Raw genomic sequence first — 18,544 nt, forward strand, 5'->3', positions numbered from 1 at the left:
CTTAACAACCGAAACTACAAATAGCAATTTCAAAAATGGATCTAAATGAAAAACTGCATACATCCAAACAAGCCTGTCTCGGTGAATGGAAAAGATCCTTGCGGCTCAATTTACATATGGCTAGGTCACTAGAAACATTCTTATAGTCAGAGGATGGTACCATGATCTTTTTTTAAACATTCTTCTTGATATAAAAAAAAAAAAAAGACCAGGTGGGAGCAGAGTCTCAAACCATAGACAGTGGTCCCTGAATCTAAATTTCAACTTCTGGAAATGTACCTGTTAGAAGAAAAATGTCCATTTGTTTTCTCAAAATTCAGCGCCCTGCAGGTGGCACGCACAACTGAGATACTGTCGCCTCTGGGAGCGCTTTATTACAACACTGGCAGATACGAAGAGGCTTTGCAGACTTACCGGGAAGCCGTGGCCCTGCAGCCTTCCCAAAGGGAACTCCGCCTGGCCCTGGTGAGTAGACAGAGGAAAGAAAGAAGATGGAGAAGAGAAGAAATGCATGGCATGCCATACAGGGAGCTGTAGTTAGTAAGCCTCAGAATAGGAACGAGAATGCTATACTATATCCATTTAATGAATAGTGATATAACCAGTGTTAGACCCATTCACCAAACACATGGGCCCTAAAGACACTTTTATGTTTTTAAAAAAAAATAATTTCAAACCTACAAAATTTTGCAAGAATTCTATATAGCATCCTGTACATTCTTTCACTCAGATTGATAAATTTTTAGCACTTTGATGCATTTATCACCCTCTCATGTATGTATGTGTGTGTACATGTATGTATGTGCATATTTAGATATGTGTGTGCATATGCATATTATTAATACATGTTATTTTTTTCCTGAGCGATGTGAGGTTATCGATCTCTTACTCTTTACTTCAAATACTTCAGCATATAGATTCTAAGAACAAGGACTTTCTCTAACATAACCACGGAGCAGTTAGGTATCAAATTTAGGAAAATTAATATTGACAATATTTTTTATTTCAATTTTGGGATCATTACTCTTCCTTTTCCTTAGATTTACAGTAAAACAAACTTGTTTTCTTGTTTTAAACACAGTGTTCTGTTGAAACCATAGGGAAAAATTTCTCCTTCACATAGTCACCTTTCTTTAAAAGGCACAAGTCATTGCATTGAATGACTTTGATGTTCCGGCCATGCATGCACAAATGCAGGCACATGCCTACATAAAGAAACAAACGACAGAAGACTAAAGCCAATTATTAATAACTGTGGTGAGTCAGCCCTCTCTGTGAGTCACAAACAGATGCTGAGCACTCTTGTGGGAAACGTTTCCTGAATGATTTCTTTGATAAGATGATAACCAAGTGCTATCTAAGCCCAGGTCCGTGTGGTTTTGCAGGCTCAGGTTTTGGCCGTGATGGGACAGACAAAAGAAGCTGAAAAGATGACCAGTCACATTGTGTCAGAGGAGACTGGGTGCCTTGAATGCTATCGCTTGCTGTCCGCCATCCACAGCAAGCAGGAGCAGCACGACAAGGTAGAGAGCGCGCTGTTTGGAACTGTTTGTGTTCATGGTACATATCGGGTGTAGCTGAATGAGCCTCCAGGCTGCACCCTCACAAGGGCGAGTCTTGAACATGACCATTTGGCAGTTTTCATAGATACCTACTTGATTGCTTAGATGACCCCTTGAAATGCTGTTTTCTTGGTTTGTTCTGGGTCTGGTTTTATGTGGTGTCATCTCAGTTTGTTTTCAGCTAACTCAATAAAGACTAACATTGGCATGTTTTTTAATTTTGCATGTTCCCTCAAATATATCTTATAGAATCCTTATAACAACCCTTTAAGGCATGTCAATGGCCCTGTGTTGCAACTGTACTGTCTATCTTCATTTTTAAGTCACATAACCAGTAGATTCATAAACTGATTCAACAAAATATTTATCAAATGGAAATAAAGTGGTGTTGGCAAAAAAAACCCACAAAAATTATTGCCCTTGTCCTCCTGAGTTTACAGTCGAAGAGGAGACAGAGATTGAACAAGTAATCACAAAACCAGTGCGGAATTATTGTTGTGCCCAGCGATGTCGTGAAGAGCAGCCTGGTCACTAACAAGCGTATCCAGGGAACCCGAGTAGTCTGGGCGGTCAGGTTCCCTCTAGAGTGACGTGAAGTTGAGGGTTGAGTGACGAATAGGAGTTATTAAACAAAAAAGGGCAGTGAATATCATTCAAAACAAGAAAAGGCACATGCAAAGGCCCCAAGTCAACAGCAAATGACCTGTCTGAGGGATGGGTTTGAGGGAGTAGGGGGCATGCAAGATGTAACCACAGTGGTTACTGGTCACTATCCTAAGGCTTGGGACCAGGACAAGGGATTTTTTCCTTATACTGCAAGAAGCTTTGAGGCTCTAAGGAGAAGAGAGGCTTGTCAGATTCGTGCTTTGAAGGGACCTGGCTGCAGGGGGTGGGGTAGTGGGTGCTGGGGGCAGAGTGATCACCAGGCCCCAAGATGAGGCTGCTGGAGTGGTCCAGATGGACATGTGGCCAGGGTGAAACATCCAACACCAGATGTTGTTTCTTTTCAACAGGATCACACAATGTTCCTGTAAAGTGATCAGGGATATTTCATTGTCACTAACATAAATAGGAAACCTGGAGTATAGGGAAATTATTTGGTCAGGGCTGCATTATTCCTTAATGAGAACATCAGATAAAATGAAGAATGTGTTTTGATCACTACTCATCACACTAGCCAATACATAAAAACAAAAAGAATGGGAGATATTGTTTAAGTTGGTTTTTCTTTATCTATTCTACACTTATTGTGTCTTAATTTCCAACCTATACAGGCACTTGATGCTATAGACAAGGCTCTCAAGCTGAAACCAAAGGACCCAAAAGTTATATCTGAACTTTTCTTCACAAAAGGAAACCAACTGAGAGAGCAGAACCTCCTGGACAAAGCTTTTGAGGTACAAACACTTAATAAAATTGTTATTAAATACATGGGTTAAAATTAATATTCTCTCAGTCTTTAATGAAACATATACCTTGAAAGCTAAGATCAATGGTATGTTTGTAGAGTGAATTTTCTGATTACTTGACATTGTAAGTTTTTTTTTTTTTTAATAATTGAGCCCCTGGTGTTTGACTATTAGGAGTTCTACAATACCTCTGGATTGTTTTCTGAATTATCACCTTTAGCTTGATGTTTAAAGCATTCCACATTTTGCCCTCAAGTAAGCTTTCCTCTGTCTCTCTCACTCTTTCACTCTCTGTTTGCCTTCAGTAACCCTCTGTTTCAGCTAGACTAGTGCCCCAAGGAGCTTTGACATTCCACATGTCACTGTCCACCCCATCCACCAGTCCCCGTGGAATCCCACTTATCTACCAACACAGGCCTGTGTCTCCCTCAGGAAGCCCTCCAGACCATCCTTTCATCCAGTTACTTGTTTCCTATAAACTCCTAAAACACACTTCTGTCTCTATCAGTCATTTGAAAGCATCATATCTTGTGTTGTCAGCTTTCTCTCTCTTCTCCATCTACCCAACCTCTCCCCTCTGTGCCAATGCATGAGTGCTGGTTAGTTCCCTATTTCGACTGCATTTTCCTTGTGGAAAGGACTGCTTCCTTCTGTGTTCTAAAACATAGTATGTTGCATCTTAGAGGTGTTCAATGTGTATATCTTTGGAATGAAACTGATAACCCACTTTGAAATAAAAAGACATTTACAAGCATAATGAAATGTTACAGAAATGCCATATATTTTCCTCAGTAAAGACACAGGTTATAATTAATGAAGTCATATAATTATGCAAAAAAGTAAAATTTCAAATTATAAGATTGTTTTCGAAAATAAATAGTAAATGGCTTTTAAAATATTATTGGAAAAGCACATAAAGATATTTGGAGAAACTAATTTGAATGTGAATGTCAAAACAAATGGTGATCTATTTGAGCAGAAACTGAATTCCTCTCTGCCTTGTGAAACTTTCAATGCTGTCTTTCTTTGATTATTTATAACTTACATGATCATTTGTATAGGTATTTATATGGTATCTATATCTGTCTGTATTTTATATATTGTATTAAGAACAAAAGTATTTTCTAGTTACTTGACTAATGGATTAAATAGTCATTATGGCTTGATTTGTGAGTAGGAGTAAAGCCATTGGCCAATAATAGCAGCTACGATGTTAGCTTTTTAATGTATAATTCACACGTATTAAGTAATTTAACCTTCACAACAATCATATAAGAAAGACATGCTCATTGTCTTCATCTTATGACTGAATTGAGACTTAGAGCTTTTCTAACTTGTTCAAGGTCACACAGAGGACAAGAAATAAACATTTTATTCTGCTGATAAAAATTAACACAAGACATACTCTTCAGTTTATTTTAGCAACTTTTTAGCAACACAGTTTCTTAACATTTGCTTCTTTCTCTTCAAACTGAAGTAGAGGAATGATGGCCAGATTCTAGTTATTTATGGATCTGTTCAGGCGGATTCTTATTCAGGAAAAAAGCAAGGAACATTAATATATACACATGGATACTTAGCTTTGTAATCGAAGACAGTACTCTTAGCCTTTAGTTTTATTTAAAGTGACAACTCTTAAAATCAAAGCTCAATGGGGAATATACCCTTTGATTCAAAACTACATACAAAATGTTAAAAATGTACTTCACAGATATGACATTCTGATACATGTTATTCAGACAAAAAATATTTAAGAAACAAGTAACTCTTTTCAAATAGTTTAAGATCTTTCACAGGGCAGAAGAAAAACAAAGGCTTTCTAATGATTAAAACTATCCTCTGGTAAAAAATTATTAGATGCCATTAAAGAAATACAGAATACCAGTCCCTGTAAGAATTTAAGCATGGGCTGAATAACCAGATCAGATTTTGTGAGAGGGTTAAGCTGTTTAGGAAACAAAGATTCTATGATTATATTTTTCTTGCAAAGTCCATTTACAGTGAGAAGGTCTAAGAGCACCATTTTCTCGCAGATCGAGGCCAGTGGGAAATGATGCATGTAATAGAAATCACCTGCATGCCTGGCAGGCATCTTCAGCCTCTTTCAGTCCAAAGGTTAGCTCTGCAAGGAAATTACACATTTCAGTTTCCTCCACTTTAGAATCATCAGCTTTGAAAAATAATAGAAATAAAGGGAACACCTGAGAACTAGACAAGACTGTTCATTTTATCGACCATTTAAATTTCCACATGTGTAGAGAATGCTTTCCACAATCCTGCAGTGTTAAAGATGGGTTCTCGTTTCCCAGCCTGAAGATGTTTCTTGTGTATTTAGAGCTATAAAGCGGCCGTGGAGTTGAATCCAGATCAAGCCCAGGCCTGGATGAACATGGGTGGAATTCAGCATATCAGGGTAAGAGAATAATCCCCGCTCACGTGAAGCAGGTTTTCCTTTGTTTTCTCTCTCTTCCCTGGAAAGGTTGGGAAAACTATTGTTAATTTCCTCTCTGAATTCTTTGAATACTGAAAACATAGGTGCTTAAAAGTGTCATTAGCAGGGTTTATGTTCCCTTTATATTATCTAGACGTTGAATATCATGAAGCCATTTTAGAAAACAAATCTATATAAATTAGATGTCACAATTTTATCATAAAGAAAGTCACACATTAGGGATCATCATATAGTAGATAAAGTCTGCTGTGTGAACTGAAGTTTTGTTGGAGCTACACTAATACAGCTTATGTTTCTGTAGCTTAGCTCACTGTCAAGACATGGGGTTATTATTTCTTATGCTTAGTGTATCTTTTTAGTACCTGACATACTGGAAATCGTGGTTGGTTGGTTGTTTTCAAGAGAAGCAGCTGCCTTTGAGTTAATAACTGGAAGCTACCCTTGACAGGAAATCAAAGATTCACGGACACTCATTCATCCATCCATTCATTTGACAAGCATTGCTAGAGAACATCCTACGTACCAGGCACATGTCTAGGTATTGGGAATAATGCAGTGAACACAAGGCAAAAATACCTGTTCTTGTGGAGCTAACATTCTAGTAGGGGAAAAGAGGCAATAACTAAATACGTGTGTGTGTGTGTGTGTGTGTGTGTGTGCATGCTCAGTCATGTCTGACTCTTTGCAACCACGGGGACTGTAGCCCACCAGGCTCTTCTGTTCATGGGATTCTCCAGGCAAGACTACTGAGTGGATTGCCATTGCCTGCTCCAGGGGATTTTTCCAACCCAGGAATCAAACCCACATCCCCCGGCATTGGCAGGCAGATTCTTTACCACTGTGCCACCTGGGAAACCCACATATATACATATACACATGAAATATATCAGATAGTGAAAAGTGCTATAGAGAATAAAAGAATGAAAGAAGATAGCAAGTGCTGGGGATAAAAGCTGAAATTTTAAATTGAGGTGGTTAGGGATGGCCTTAGTTAAAAAGTGGTGTTTCAACAAAGATCTGAAAGGAGCAAGCCACATGGCAAAAGTAGGACAGTGTACATGCAGAGATTCTGAGGTATGAGTGTGCCAGTGAATCTGAAGAATAGGGAGGAGGCAGGTGAGAGGAAATGATAGAAGCCAGGGCGGAGAGGTCACAGGGACAGATGATGCAGGGCATTGAAGGAAGGGGACTGTGAGGTCTTCAGCTCTTATGCCAAACAACTTGGGATCCTTGGAGGACTTCGAGCAGAGAAATGCAATGGTCTTACATGATTTTAAAGGATCATTCTTATTTAGCTAGCTTATTTTCAGGCTTCTCTCAACCTTTACCCTGACAAAATAGCAAGATGGTGATTATAATATAAACAAAGGATAAATAGGGTTTATGATTAAGTGGGAACTGATCACTCCCAGAAACACAACAAAACAAAACTGTAATCCATAACTATACAGATGGAAGGGAATAATAGGATAGGATAGTCTGTAGCTATTAGCCTCGATCTAACAGAGGAACACAGGGCTTCCCAGGTGGCACCAGTGGTAAAGAATCCACCTGCCAACGCAGGAGATGCAAGAGACACAGATTTTATTTCTGGGTTGGCAATATTGCTTGGAGGAGGAAATGGCAACCCACTCCAGTGTTCTGGCCTGGGAAATCCCATGGAAAGAGGAGCCTCGATGGCTACCACCCATGGGGTCACAAAGAGTTAGACACAACTAAGCAACTAACACTTTCACTCAGTACAATACAGATATATAGATCAGGCACATGGCTTGGATGTGGTCATTTTGATGTCACCATCAGGATGCAGGATTATCATCATGAGGCCTTCAAGAACAAACATTAACTTTCTGTGACCTTTGCCTTGCCAGGAAATATGTGCCTTGAGCAGTATTATCCCAGTCCTGGGCCCTACTCCTTGCCTGAGTCTGGGTGAAGCTTAGGGAATACTGAGGGCTGAAGCAAGGTTGAGAGCTGGAATAAAACTTTGCAAGGAGATGACACAAACATAGGGAAGGAAAGACTTGCTCATACTATTAGCAATAAAAGATGATATTTTTCATAAAGTTCTATTTAAAATGAAATGGATGAAGCAGAAAACCTATAATACATTTTTTATTACTGGAGTTTCCCTTGTGGTTCAGATGGTAAAAAAAGTACCTGTAATGCAGGAGACCTGGGTTCGATTCCTGGGTTGGGAAGATACCCTGGAGAAGGGAATGGCAACGCACTCCAATATTCTTGCCTGGAGAATTCCATAGATAGAGGAGCCTGGCAGGCTTCTGTCCATGGGGTTGAAAAGAGTCGGATTCGACTGAGTGACTAACACTTTCACTTTCATAATCAGAGCTCCAAAGAATAGCAAGGAGAGATAGGAAAGACATCCTAAGTGATCAGTGCAAAGAAATAAAGGAAAATAATAGAATGAGTAAGACTAGAGATCTTTTCGAGAAAATTAGAGATGCCAAGGGAACATTTCATGCAAAGATGAGCACAATAAAGGACAGAAATAGTATGAACCTAACAGAAGCAGAAGATATTAAGAAGAGATGGCAAGAATACACAGAAGAATAGTACAAAAAAGATCTTCATGACCCAGAAAACCACAATGGTGTGATCATTCAACTAGAGCCAGACATTCTGGAATGCAAAGTCAAGTGGTCTTAGGAAGCATCTCTTGGGAAGCATCTCTACGAACAAAGATGGTGGAGGTGATGGAATTCCAGTTGAGCTATTTCAAATCCTGAAAGATGATGTTGTGAAAGTGCTACACTCAATATGCCAACAAATTTGGAAAACTTAGCAGTGGCCACAGGACTGGAAAAGGTCAGTTTTCATTCCAGCCCCAAAGAAAGGCAATGCCGAAAGAATGTTCAAACTACTGCGCAATTGCACTCCTCTCACACGTTAGCAAAGAAATACTCAAAATTCTCCAAGCCAGGCTTCAGCAGTATGTGAACCGTGAACTTCCAGATGTTCAAGCTGGATTTAGAAAAGGCAGAGGAACCAGAGATCAAATTGCCAACATTCATTGGATTATAAAAAAGCAAGAGAGTTCCAGAAAAACATCTACTTTTGCTTTACTGACTACACCAAAGCCTTTGACTGTGTGGATCACAACAAACTGTGGAAAATTCTGAAAGAGATGGGAATATCAGACCACCTCACCTGCCTTCTGAGATATCTGTATGCAGGTCAAGAAACAACAGTTAGAGCTGGACATGGAACAATGGACTGGTTCCAAATAGGGAAAGGAGTACATCAAGGCTGTATATTGTCACCCTCCTTATTTAACTTATAGGCAGAGTACATCATGCAAAATTCTGGGCTGAATGAAGCACAAGTTGGAATCAAGATTGCTGGGAGACATATCAATAACCTCAGATATGCAGATGACACCACCCTTATGGCAGAAAGCGAAGAACTAAAGATCCTCTTGATGAAAGTGAAAGAGGAGAGTGAAAAATTTGATTTAAAACTCAACATTCAGAAAAAGTAAGATCATGGCATCTGGTCCCATCACTTCCTGGCAATTAGATGGGGGAAACAATGGAAACTGAGAGACTTTATTTTCTTGGTCTCCAAAATCACTGCAAATGGTGACTGCAGCCATGAAATTTAAAGACACTTGCTCCTTGGAAGAAAAGCTATGACCACCCTAGACAGCACATTAAAAAGTAGAGACATTATTTTGCTGACAGAAGTCCGTCTAGTCAAAGCTATGGTTTTTCCAGTAGTCACATATGGGTGTGTGAGCTGGGCTATAAAGAAAGCTGAGCACTGAAGAATTGATGCTTTTGAACTGTGGTGTTGGAGAAGACTCTTGTGAGTCCCTTGGACTGCAAGGAGATCAAACCAGTCAATCCTCAAGGAAATCAGTCCTGAATATTCATTGGAAGGACTGATGCTGAAGCTGAAGCTCCAATACTTTGGCCACCTGATGCAAAGAACTGACTCACTGTAAAAGACCCTGATGCTGGGAAAGATTGAAGGCAGGAAGAGAAGGGGATGACAGAGGATGAGATGGTTGGATGGCATCACCAACTTGATGGCCATGAGTTTGAACAAGCTCTGGGAATTGGCAATGGACAGGGAACCCTGGCTTACTGCAGTCCATGGGGTCACAAACAGTCGGACATGACTGAGCCACTGAACTGAACTGAATTGAATCAGAGTTGCACCAACTGGGCCATATCACCAAGTACTATTTTCAATTCTACCTTATGACATTAATGCATTTTCTAGGATGGAACTGGCTAATAGAACTTTCTTCAATGATGGAAATGCTCCATGTATGTACTGTCCAAGGCAGTAGCCACTAGCCCATTGTGGCTATTGAGCACTTAAAATGTGGTTGGTGCAATTGAGCAACTCAATTCTTAATTAATCATCATTAACTTAAATTTAAATAGACACATGGGACTAGTGGCCTTTATAGTAGCTAGCACAGTTCTAGAAATTGGATAATTCAAATTCCCCACCTAACACCTTTAGAAATTGGGGACATTGAATTAAGGGATATACTTTAAAAAGGTTTCCAGTTTCATTATGAAAAGAGCAATTTGAGGGAGAGAAAATAACTCTATGACTAGATTTTGTTGAAAAGACAGAGAAAGCTGGTGATCCGAGATGGTGATGCCTGGTACCAGGCTGAGGCCTAAATACAGAGAAACCTCTTGGGTAAACCATTTCAAAATCAACCACAGTAAGAACACAGTTTGAGAGCAATCTGAGAGCCACAGATGTTCATTTGCCTGCATATATGTGCTATGCTTAAGAAACGTCAAGAGGCAATCTGAAGATTAAATACTTGAATTTTAAAAAAAAGTCATGTAGCTAAATCCAAGTTCTTATTTGTTCAGCATTCTGTTTAGCCTCTTATCAGAATCAGTGTTAATAATCTGAAATACTTTCATTTATGCACATGCCAGTGCCTAGATTCCCAATGTAGAATTACCTGTTCTGTGATTTTTACTCTCCTTTTCACCAATATGACAAGTGAATATCATAAGAAATAATGTTTACTCATTTACACACAAATAGTCATTTAATGGGCTTCCCAGGTAGTACTAGTGGTGAAGAACCTGACTGCCAATGCAGGAGACATAAGAGATGAAGCTTTGATCCCTGGATTGGGAAGATCCCCTGGAGGAGGGCATGGCAACCCACTCCAGTATTCTGGCCTGGGAAATCCCATGGACATAGGAGAGAGGCAGGCTACAGTCCCTAGGGATGCAAAGAGGCAGACACGACTAAAGCAACTTAACACACATACACACAGTCGTTTAATAATAACAGTAATGATGGCATCAGATTGAGTGCTCATTATATGGCAGGCAGGTGTCTAAGGTCCTGACACTCAGGAGGTAGTTCATTTAAGCATTCGATAAATATTGGTTGATATTGCTACATAGTACTTTTACTCTAAGAGGTAGTATTTTAAGTTGCAATGAAAATTTAGAGAGTAACTGGTCTCTAAAGTATAACTGAGAATAAAATGGAACAAATTCATGGTTTTTTAGAATAGAAAAGATCTCTATCGATCTTAGTGCTAAGACTTGGCAGCACACAGATCTTAAAGAGAGTCAGCCATACATTTAGTGTATACATTTAGTGCATACATTTAGTGGCAGAAAAGAATCTGGGAAAAAAGTTAATAATTCTGACTTGTTGTCAGGGACCTTCTGGGATCAGGCACATGTGGTTGCCAGTTAAACTGAAATATTTAATTTATTCAAAAACAAAACAGACGGGGACCAATAGAGGGTGGAGACAGGGGTCTTTAGCAGATCTGGAGCAACAAGCCTTCTCTCCTACCTTTAGAGTATCCAGCAGACATATATGGTCACATCTTGAGTATGGGATAAATTTGACTCCATATTATTTATTATCAGTTCTCTTCATTTTATAAAAACATATTTGCACTAAAGCCTGTATTAGGCAAAAGTTGCTTTTATGTTTTAAAGTGAAGATTAAAATATTTACTGTCATTAAGTAGGTATAATAGATTCCTAAACTATCTAGTTTTTAATCATTACTCTTGCAATCTCAAAAATATTTCTCTCTCTCTCTCTCTCTCACACACCCCCCTTTCCCCGGACTCAGCCTTCTCTTTCTTCCCTTCGCTCTAATTATGAATTTTCAGGGCTTTGGTTCCATTTGATTACAAAGGAGTAGTGTTAACCCTATGAGAACACTGAGATGATAGCTTCATGCACTGCATTAATAGAATTGAAAATCTGTTTTCCTGCCATTTAACCTTACGGCATAACCCATATCTTTCACATTCTCCATCTGGTCTGGTACTTAAACAAATGGATTCTCCAAGAGCACCAACAGATAAGGATGAAATTATACAAGCAGACAGGGTCTCCTTATGAGGACATTAATGTTAAAATGGGCCAGAAGGTCTGTTTCTTAGTCTCCCCATTCTTCAAGCAGGCATTCTGATGGATCAAAACATAATTATCCCTTTTCTTTTTCTCTGCAGGGAAACTACGTGTCTGCAAGAACTTATTATGAAAGAGCCTTACAGCTGGTTCCAGACAGCAAACTACTGCAGGAAAATCTTGCCAAATTGGATCGCCTTGAGAAAAGATTACAGGAAGTTCGAGAAAAGAACCAAACGTAGCAGCATTTGACCCAGTCTCAAGGGACGGTGCTGGTGTCTTTGGAAGAGGAAGAAGTGACGGAAGCTTTGCTTTCACATCACTTGGGGCATGACCAATGGCATTTTCCCTGTCACTCCAAGTTCAGGGTGACACATTTTGGGACACCTGCTGGTAACGCTGTGCTGGGGACTTGCATTTCCATGAAAGAAGAAAAAAAGAGCAAGCAGGGGCTAGGAGACCTGAGATGGAAGGAAAACAGCAGCTGCACATTTTACAGAATTTTTTCTTGCTTTAATTCTAGATTTCCTTTCATATATGTGTCTGCTTTTTCAACCTAATTCCATTTCTTAATGTAGACATTTCTTGGTGTAGCCTCCCAGAAATAGAGACTTGAAATGCTACGAAGGCATGGCATCTCTTCTTTATGAGATGAGATATTTCAGAGAGGATAAATCCTCTGGGATAAACCATTTGGGAAATTCTTCCAAGAGGTAGCTCATTTAATTTTCTGAACTGAAAATGAGTATCTCACAGTTTTTGTAAAACCTTCTGGAATATATGGGGAAAGAGGCTGTTGTTAAGTCAGCTTTATCTTATATCCTTTTGAGGATATTGCTAGAGCCCTATTGAGAAGTAAATTAAATTCCACTCTGATACAAGCTGTTTTCCCATTGCCTAATATATCAATAAGGAAGTTTCTGGAATTGTGTATGGGTATTCATATTCCTATGGGAAAATCAAGGATCTTAGTAGCCCGATTGTTTATGGAAATGTTTTAAATTATTTTAATTTTATTACAAGTATTATTGGAGTAGTGGTTCTGCTCTAAGATTTCATAAGTGCTTTTAAATATCATAAATGTTTCCACCTCCAAATATATTGTTATTTTGGTGGAGAAAAAAATAGTATATTCTACATGAGAATTATTAAAGATATTAATTGAGAGAAATGTTCTACTTTATTATCTTAACTTTCAGAGATTATTTTTTGAAAATATATTTAATCATTGAGGAATATTTACAGTATATTACAGAAATCTTCATAGACTCTAAATGGGTGTAAAGAAGCTCTATTGATTGATCTTCCTAGGCCTAATGAGAATTTTGTGCTTAAAACATGAATGCTAGAACCTGCAGTTCTTGGTTCTATGTTTGGAATTTTGGATATTTCATGGAAAATGCTCAAAAAAAATCTAGGAAAGAAAATCTAAATTCATAATTTTAAAATATATATATTTATATTTAAAAGATATGGATGGCAAAGTTGAACTTACAATTTGACATTTGTCTTTTAGTGTTATTTATTTCATAACTTATAAAATATTTAATATATGCACACATTTTTCTCTGTATATAGTGGTTTTAGTAGCAGCTTTTACAACTGATCATACAAAAATTATAAATCTAAACTACAAAGTAATTAAGTTTCCACCGTCCCTCAAAAATTTTGTATTGATTATTCACTTGCTAAAGTTAAAGAAATTAGGAATCAGCCGTCAGTGTTTGGGTGGTAATATATTTTGGAGTTGAAGAAATTGGAATATGTGATTCTCATTTGGTTTTCATCATAAACTTAAATAAAAACAAACAAAACTACTCCGGATAGTGCTGTTCCTGGTGCCAAGCCAGGTATCATACACATTTAGTAGCTTGAGGCACACGTATGTCACATGCTCCAGCCAGAGCAAGAAGCCTGCCGCCTCTTTTCAACCCCAGAAGCAGAAAGCACTGCCTCTGTGTTGCTATTATTACTTTTTGTCAAGGTAAATTTAGATAAAAGGAAAAAAAATTTCTTTGGAAAGGGATGATGCCAGGAATATTTTAAATATGAAGGATTATGGAATTTAGCATACATGTTTGTGTGTATCAGTAATCCAATAATGTATATATTACAACTATGATCTTCTGTTTCTAATAGTCCTTAATGTTATAGACCATAAATGTATCTAAAATTTCATTTCAAATATTTTTAGTTCCCCAAATTATACTTCTGTAGTCCTAAGGTCAAGAAATGTACTATAATATTTATTATAAAATAACTACTCCACCCCCAAAATGAAAAACATGGAACCCTAGCTAAAAACAATATCTAGTACTTTAATTACAAACTTTTTAGAATAATCAGTAACAAAAATTTATACTTAGAAAGTTAATGGAAAAGATCAAGCCCCAAATTTTGAAAAGCAGTTATGCCTTATCTGAAGGGTTGCTAAAGATATGAGAGTACATTTGTTGGAATAATGGCAATGGCTATTACAGCCTAAAAGTTCCTGAGAGAAAAGGGTCACGTGGCCTTCAGGAGACTTTTTTTGCCTTCTTTTGGATGCTTTTCTCTCTCCCCATCTGTCTCTGTTTTCTGTCTCGTGTCTCTCTCTCTCCCCTTCCCTTCCCCTCTCCCCCCACCAACCCCTCCATCTCTCTCCCTCCCTCCCTCTCTTTGTCTTTCTCACTCTGTCACTGTCTCATTCTGTCTGCGCACACTGGCATCTCTTTGAACATTAGAAGTAAGCACTTCTTGTTGGATCAGGTATTTCTGTCCTGAGTTAATACTTTCACTTAGATGTGGCCAATGAAATAGCTTTCATAGTTGCATGGTACTTATAAAAAAGTAAGTCACACATTATTTTTCAAAGATATTAAGTGTATTTTATAACTTTTTATTTGCTCTTATAACATGAAATATTATGTGGAACTCATCCTTATCAAAATAAGAATGGGGTGCCCTGGCTAGTCAAGGAGTTCATCCAGGTTCCCTTAACAAAAGTAGGCTTGGCTATGAGTTCGTAGCCTCTTTCCGAGATGGAATTGCAGAACCAGCTTTGTGGATATGCGGTCTCTGCAGGCCTCAGGGTTTTGCACTCAGATGCACCTTGTGCTTGACTGGATGCTCTGCTTGAAATTCTTAGTAACTTTTTAACCAAGGGTCCTACAATTCTATTTTGCCCAGGACAGGAGGAAACATCAAACAAGGCTGGAGTTGGCTCAGTCTATCTAACCTGTTCGTCTGTCCAGGATAGAACCAGTTCTGCTTGCCTTCAGATTCTCCAATAAGTGGCAGCCCTTTCACACGCCCTTTGACATAGAAGCCACCAGAATGACTTTACAAGCTTATGTTAACCTTAAGAATTATTCAGGATTTTAAAGCTGACTCAGATGTTTTCAACCTGTTAATGGTATTCATGAAATATGGTTCATTGATTAACTGTAGCGAGCTAAACCAAAGATTCAAATACCTTGAAGGAAAGGAAATTTTATTTTAGGGACTCCTGAGATATATTCTTTTAGGTCTGTTTATTTTATAGCCCATCACAAAACAAAGAGGATTGTCAGCACTTGGATTCCAGCTCCCCACAGCACTTCACAGCCCCCAATGTAGACGTCTGACGTGTCTAACACGTAGGACCTCATTTGGCGTAGGGGTTTGCAGTGGTGGTGCAGCTGCTTTTCAGCAAGGCTGAATGAGAAAATCCAAAGCTTTGCACACAAACCAACTGGAAAAACTAATTTGAGGAGGAGTAAAAAGCAAATGTGGGTTTCACACTGTTTCTTTCAAACCTTTCAAGCCCCTCAAATTGAAACGCCACATTCAGCTGACAGCTGACATCTCACCCCTCACACACAGGTGCTCTAGGCCCTAGTGGACTTGAAAATAACCATGTGCACTTTGGGAATCACTGGACCTCGGCCGCTCAGGTTGAGATTCTGATATGCAGCCAGGCTGGAGAACCACTGCAGGCTTTAATAAGAGTTTTAACCTTTTAACCTTTAATAAGAGTTTTAACCTTTAATAAGAGTTTATGGCTTTTACCAGGAGATGTTTACAGTCTTACAATTTTCACTTTTAAATTTAGACTAAAGTGAGCCAAAGAATTTCAAACAATGACTTTACAGCACAATTGGTTAGTTGAAGCTACCATGCCAAGATTGACAAACAGGTGGGTTGGCTGAGGTGGTTTTGCATTTGTGGCAACAGGACAATAATTTGATCTTATATTTACAGAACTCTTGGTTCTCAGATGGAGAATGGTCCTGCTATTTTCATGTATCAGACAAGGAGTCCAGTATATAAAACTCATGTTTTGTTATGGCTCATAGAAGGGTCCATGACATTAAGTTTATGCCTACACCCGTATCTCTTTTTTTAAGTTACACATGTCAACTTTTGTTGATTATTTCTTAATTGTACTCCTTACAATAAGCTTTTACAATGTTTTTCTCTGATTTGTGATAGATTTGTATCTTAGATCAATAAATCTATAGGTTATAGTAACAGCACTCAAAGCAAATGTAGTTATAGGCATTTGTTTAATTTTTTCATAGTTTCCAAATCACATTTACTTTGATAAAAGAGTATGTTGGCATTTCCCATTAATAACAACAAAAACTATCTAAATGGCATCTTCTGACATTTTAAAAGAGTAAAAAAAAAAAAAACCTGTCAAATCTTATGTTTAGGCTACAATTGAATAAGATAAAAAGTTACAATGCCAAAAATGTAGGGAAATATAACTTTGTAGGATTATTCTTGAAGTTTCTGATGTGACAAGTATGTTGAGCAATCCTTACAAAAATAGCACTTCCTTATTTTTGTCTGTTAGTAGCCACCTAACTTAAAGAAAACAAATGAAATAACTTCAATCAAGCTATGGTTTATTATCAGTAAAATATAATGTCACAACAGAATTGGTATCAATCAATTGGCTCATATAAAAATGTTCTAATTTTATCACCAAGGATCCTTTCCATTAAAACCTTTAGGGCACATAACTGGTAAAATTAGCATCATCACAATATGGGGCCATTATTAGTTTGTAAGTTTAGATCAACATTTGCCACAAACTAAAAAGAGCTCTCTATGTCCAGAAATCCAGGACATTTTTTCCCGTTCTCCGTGGTGCACATGGTGTGTATTTGTATCATGGTGGATACAAGTAATACAAATGTGCATAATGTCCTTTTGGGGTTGTCTTGCTGCTCCATAGAAGGGGAGACCCAATCCAAGAATCTGGAGATCTGGAATCTAGTCCTGCTCTGCCACAAAGGAGTCGCCTCACCCGGGACAAGTTACCAATTGTCTCAGTCACGTTTACCGTGCGTTAAAGGAGTGGTTAATTCTATGGACCTATCAAGCTCTGTGAGTCCCCGAATCCAAATGGAAAGCCCACTGCCTCTGAAGAGGTAACTTGAGTGTGGCTCTTAGTTTTAGAAATTCTTAAGATAATTATTGCAGCAAAGCACAGAACCCTATGAGTGACTGAACTGCCCGTATACTTTAATGTGACAGAGGTAAATACTCCTGTTTTGCAGTCTCCATTCCCTTCTCCAGGGGATCATCCCTGGGTCAGGAGGATCCCCTGGAGAAGGAAATGGCAACCCACTCCAGTACTCTTGCCTGCAGAATTCCACGCACAGAGGAGCCTGGCAGGCTACAGTCCATGGGATCACAAAGAGTTGAACACGACTGAGTGACTAACACTTTCACACGTAAAAATTAGTGATTTTTTTGTTTCTGGGGAAAAAAAAATATTTTTAAATTTCCTCCAAAGGCATTAAAGTATCTGTAGAAACCATGGCCTCTGCTTTTATAATGTGGAAATCAGCTGACTTGCTGTGACTCACCCATCCTTCCTTTTGTTAGATGGAAATACTTGTATCATGTTTTTCAGATTGCTTTGATCAGTTGTATATAAATGTACATTTTTGTTACTTTTGCTGTGCCAGTTAGAAATATATCTCCCATAAAGGATTTCTCCCATTTAAGTCTGATTGTGTACACTTTGCCTAGGTCTTTCCAAAATAAAATTTATGTAAATGTATATTTTATATAAAATATGATGAAAATAATTAAGTCTGGTTTCAATCTCTCAAGTGGTCTGTGGTTAGTACCCACTGAAATTTATGTCACCATTAGGTGCCCACTTTTAAAATAAAAAATACCATCTTTCTTCCTTTCCCCCATTGTTCATTCATCACATTGTTCTGTGTGCGCTGTGCCTGCTGTCCTTTTCATGCCACACAATGACCATTTCAGTACTTACCCATTCCAGATACCCTCCCCTCATCTTCCTGAGGAGATGTCTTCACCTCTTTCTTGATGGTGTAAATACAAAGTAGAAAACAGGTACTTCCTCAGTATCCTGCACTCTGCAAACTTACCTGCATCTAATTCTCCCCTCTCTCCTGTTGCTACAATGGAAAAAGAGGATCCTGGGCCCTGGATATCACTTCTTATAGAACTTCATTCTTTAACCTCTTTCTTTTTCTTCTTTAACTTCTTCCTTTTGCTGGCTCTTGTCAATTCAGTTCTATTTTAAAACACAGATACCAGTAGCCACCATGAAGATCTCTTGGAAAAAACCTTTCCTTTATTTCTTTTCATCTCTAGCTACTACCGCATCTCTTTATCTCCTTCACAGCCAAACTATCAGAATAAATTGTCTCCACTCATTCTATCTCCGTCCTTCACATTCTGTCTGCATCCTAGTGAAATCTGTGCCTGCAACAAATTCAA

The 18,544-nt window shown here is 38.4% G+C and overlaps 1 protein-coding gene across 2 annotated transcripts in view; it reads left to right on the forward strand.

The window, feature by feature from the left end:
* Nucleotides 1-17,877, forward strand: part of TMTC1 (transmembrane O-mannosyltransferase targeting cadherins 1) — a 294,332-nt gene extending 276,455 nt beyond the window's left edge. For both annotated transcript variants that reach the window (XM_065939883.1, XM_065939889.1), the window contains 5 exons: nt 321-465; nt 1,386-1,523; nt 2,837-2,959; nt 5,307-5,384; nt 11,914-17,877. In XM_065939883.1, the coding sequence (XP_065795955.1) occupies nt 321-465; nt 1,386-1,523; nt 2,837-2,959; nt 5,307-5,384; nt 11,914-12,054 (625 nt within the window). In that variant the 3' untranslated portion in view covers nt 12,055-17,877. The remainder of the gene's footprint in view (nt 1-320; nt 466-1,385; nt 1,524-2,836; nt 2,960-5,306; nt 5,385-11,913) is intronic.
* Nucleotides 17,878-18,544: the final 667 nt, after the last annotated feature.

Source organism: Muntiacus reevesi, chromosome 1 (genome assembly GCF_963930625.1).
Source record: "Muntiacus reevesi chromosome 1, mMunRee1.1, whole genome shotgun sequence".
Lineage (NCBI taxonomy): Eukaryota > Metazoa > Chordata > Mammalia > Artiodactyla > Cervidae > Muntiacus > Muntiacus reevesi.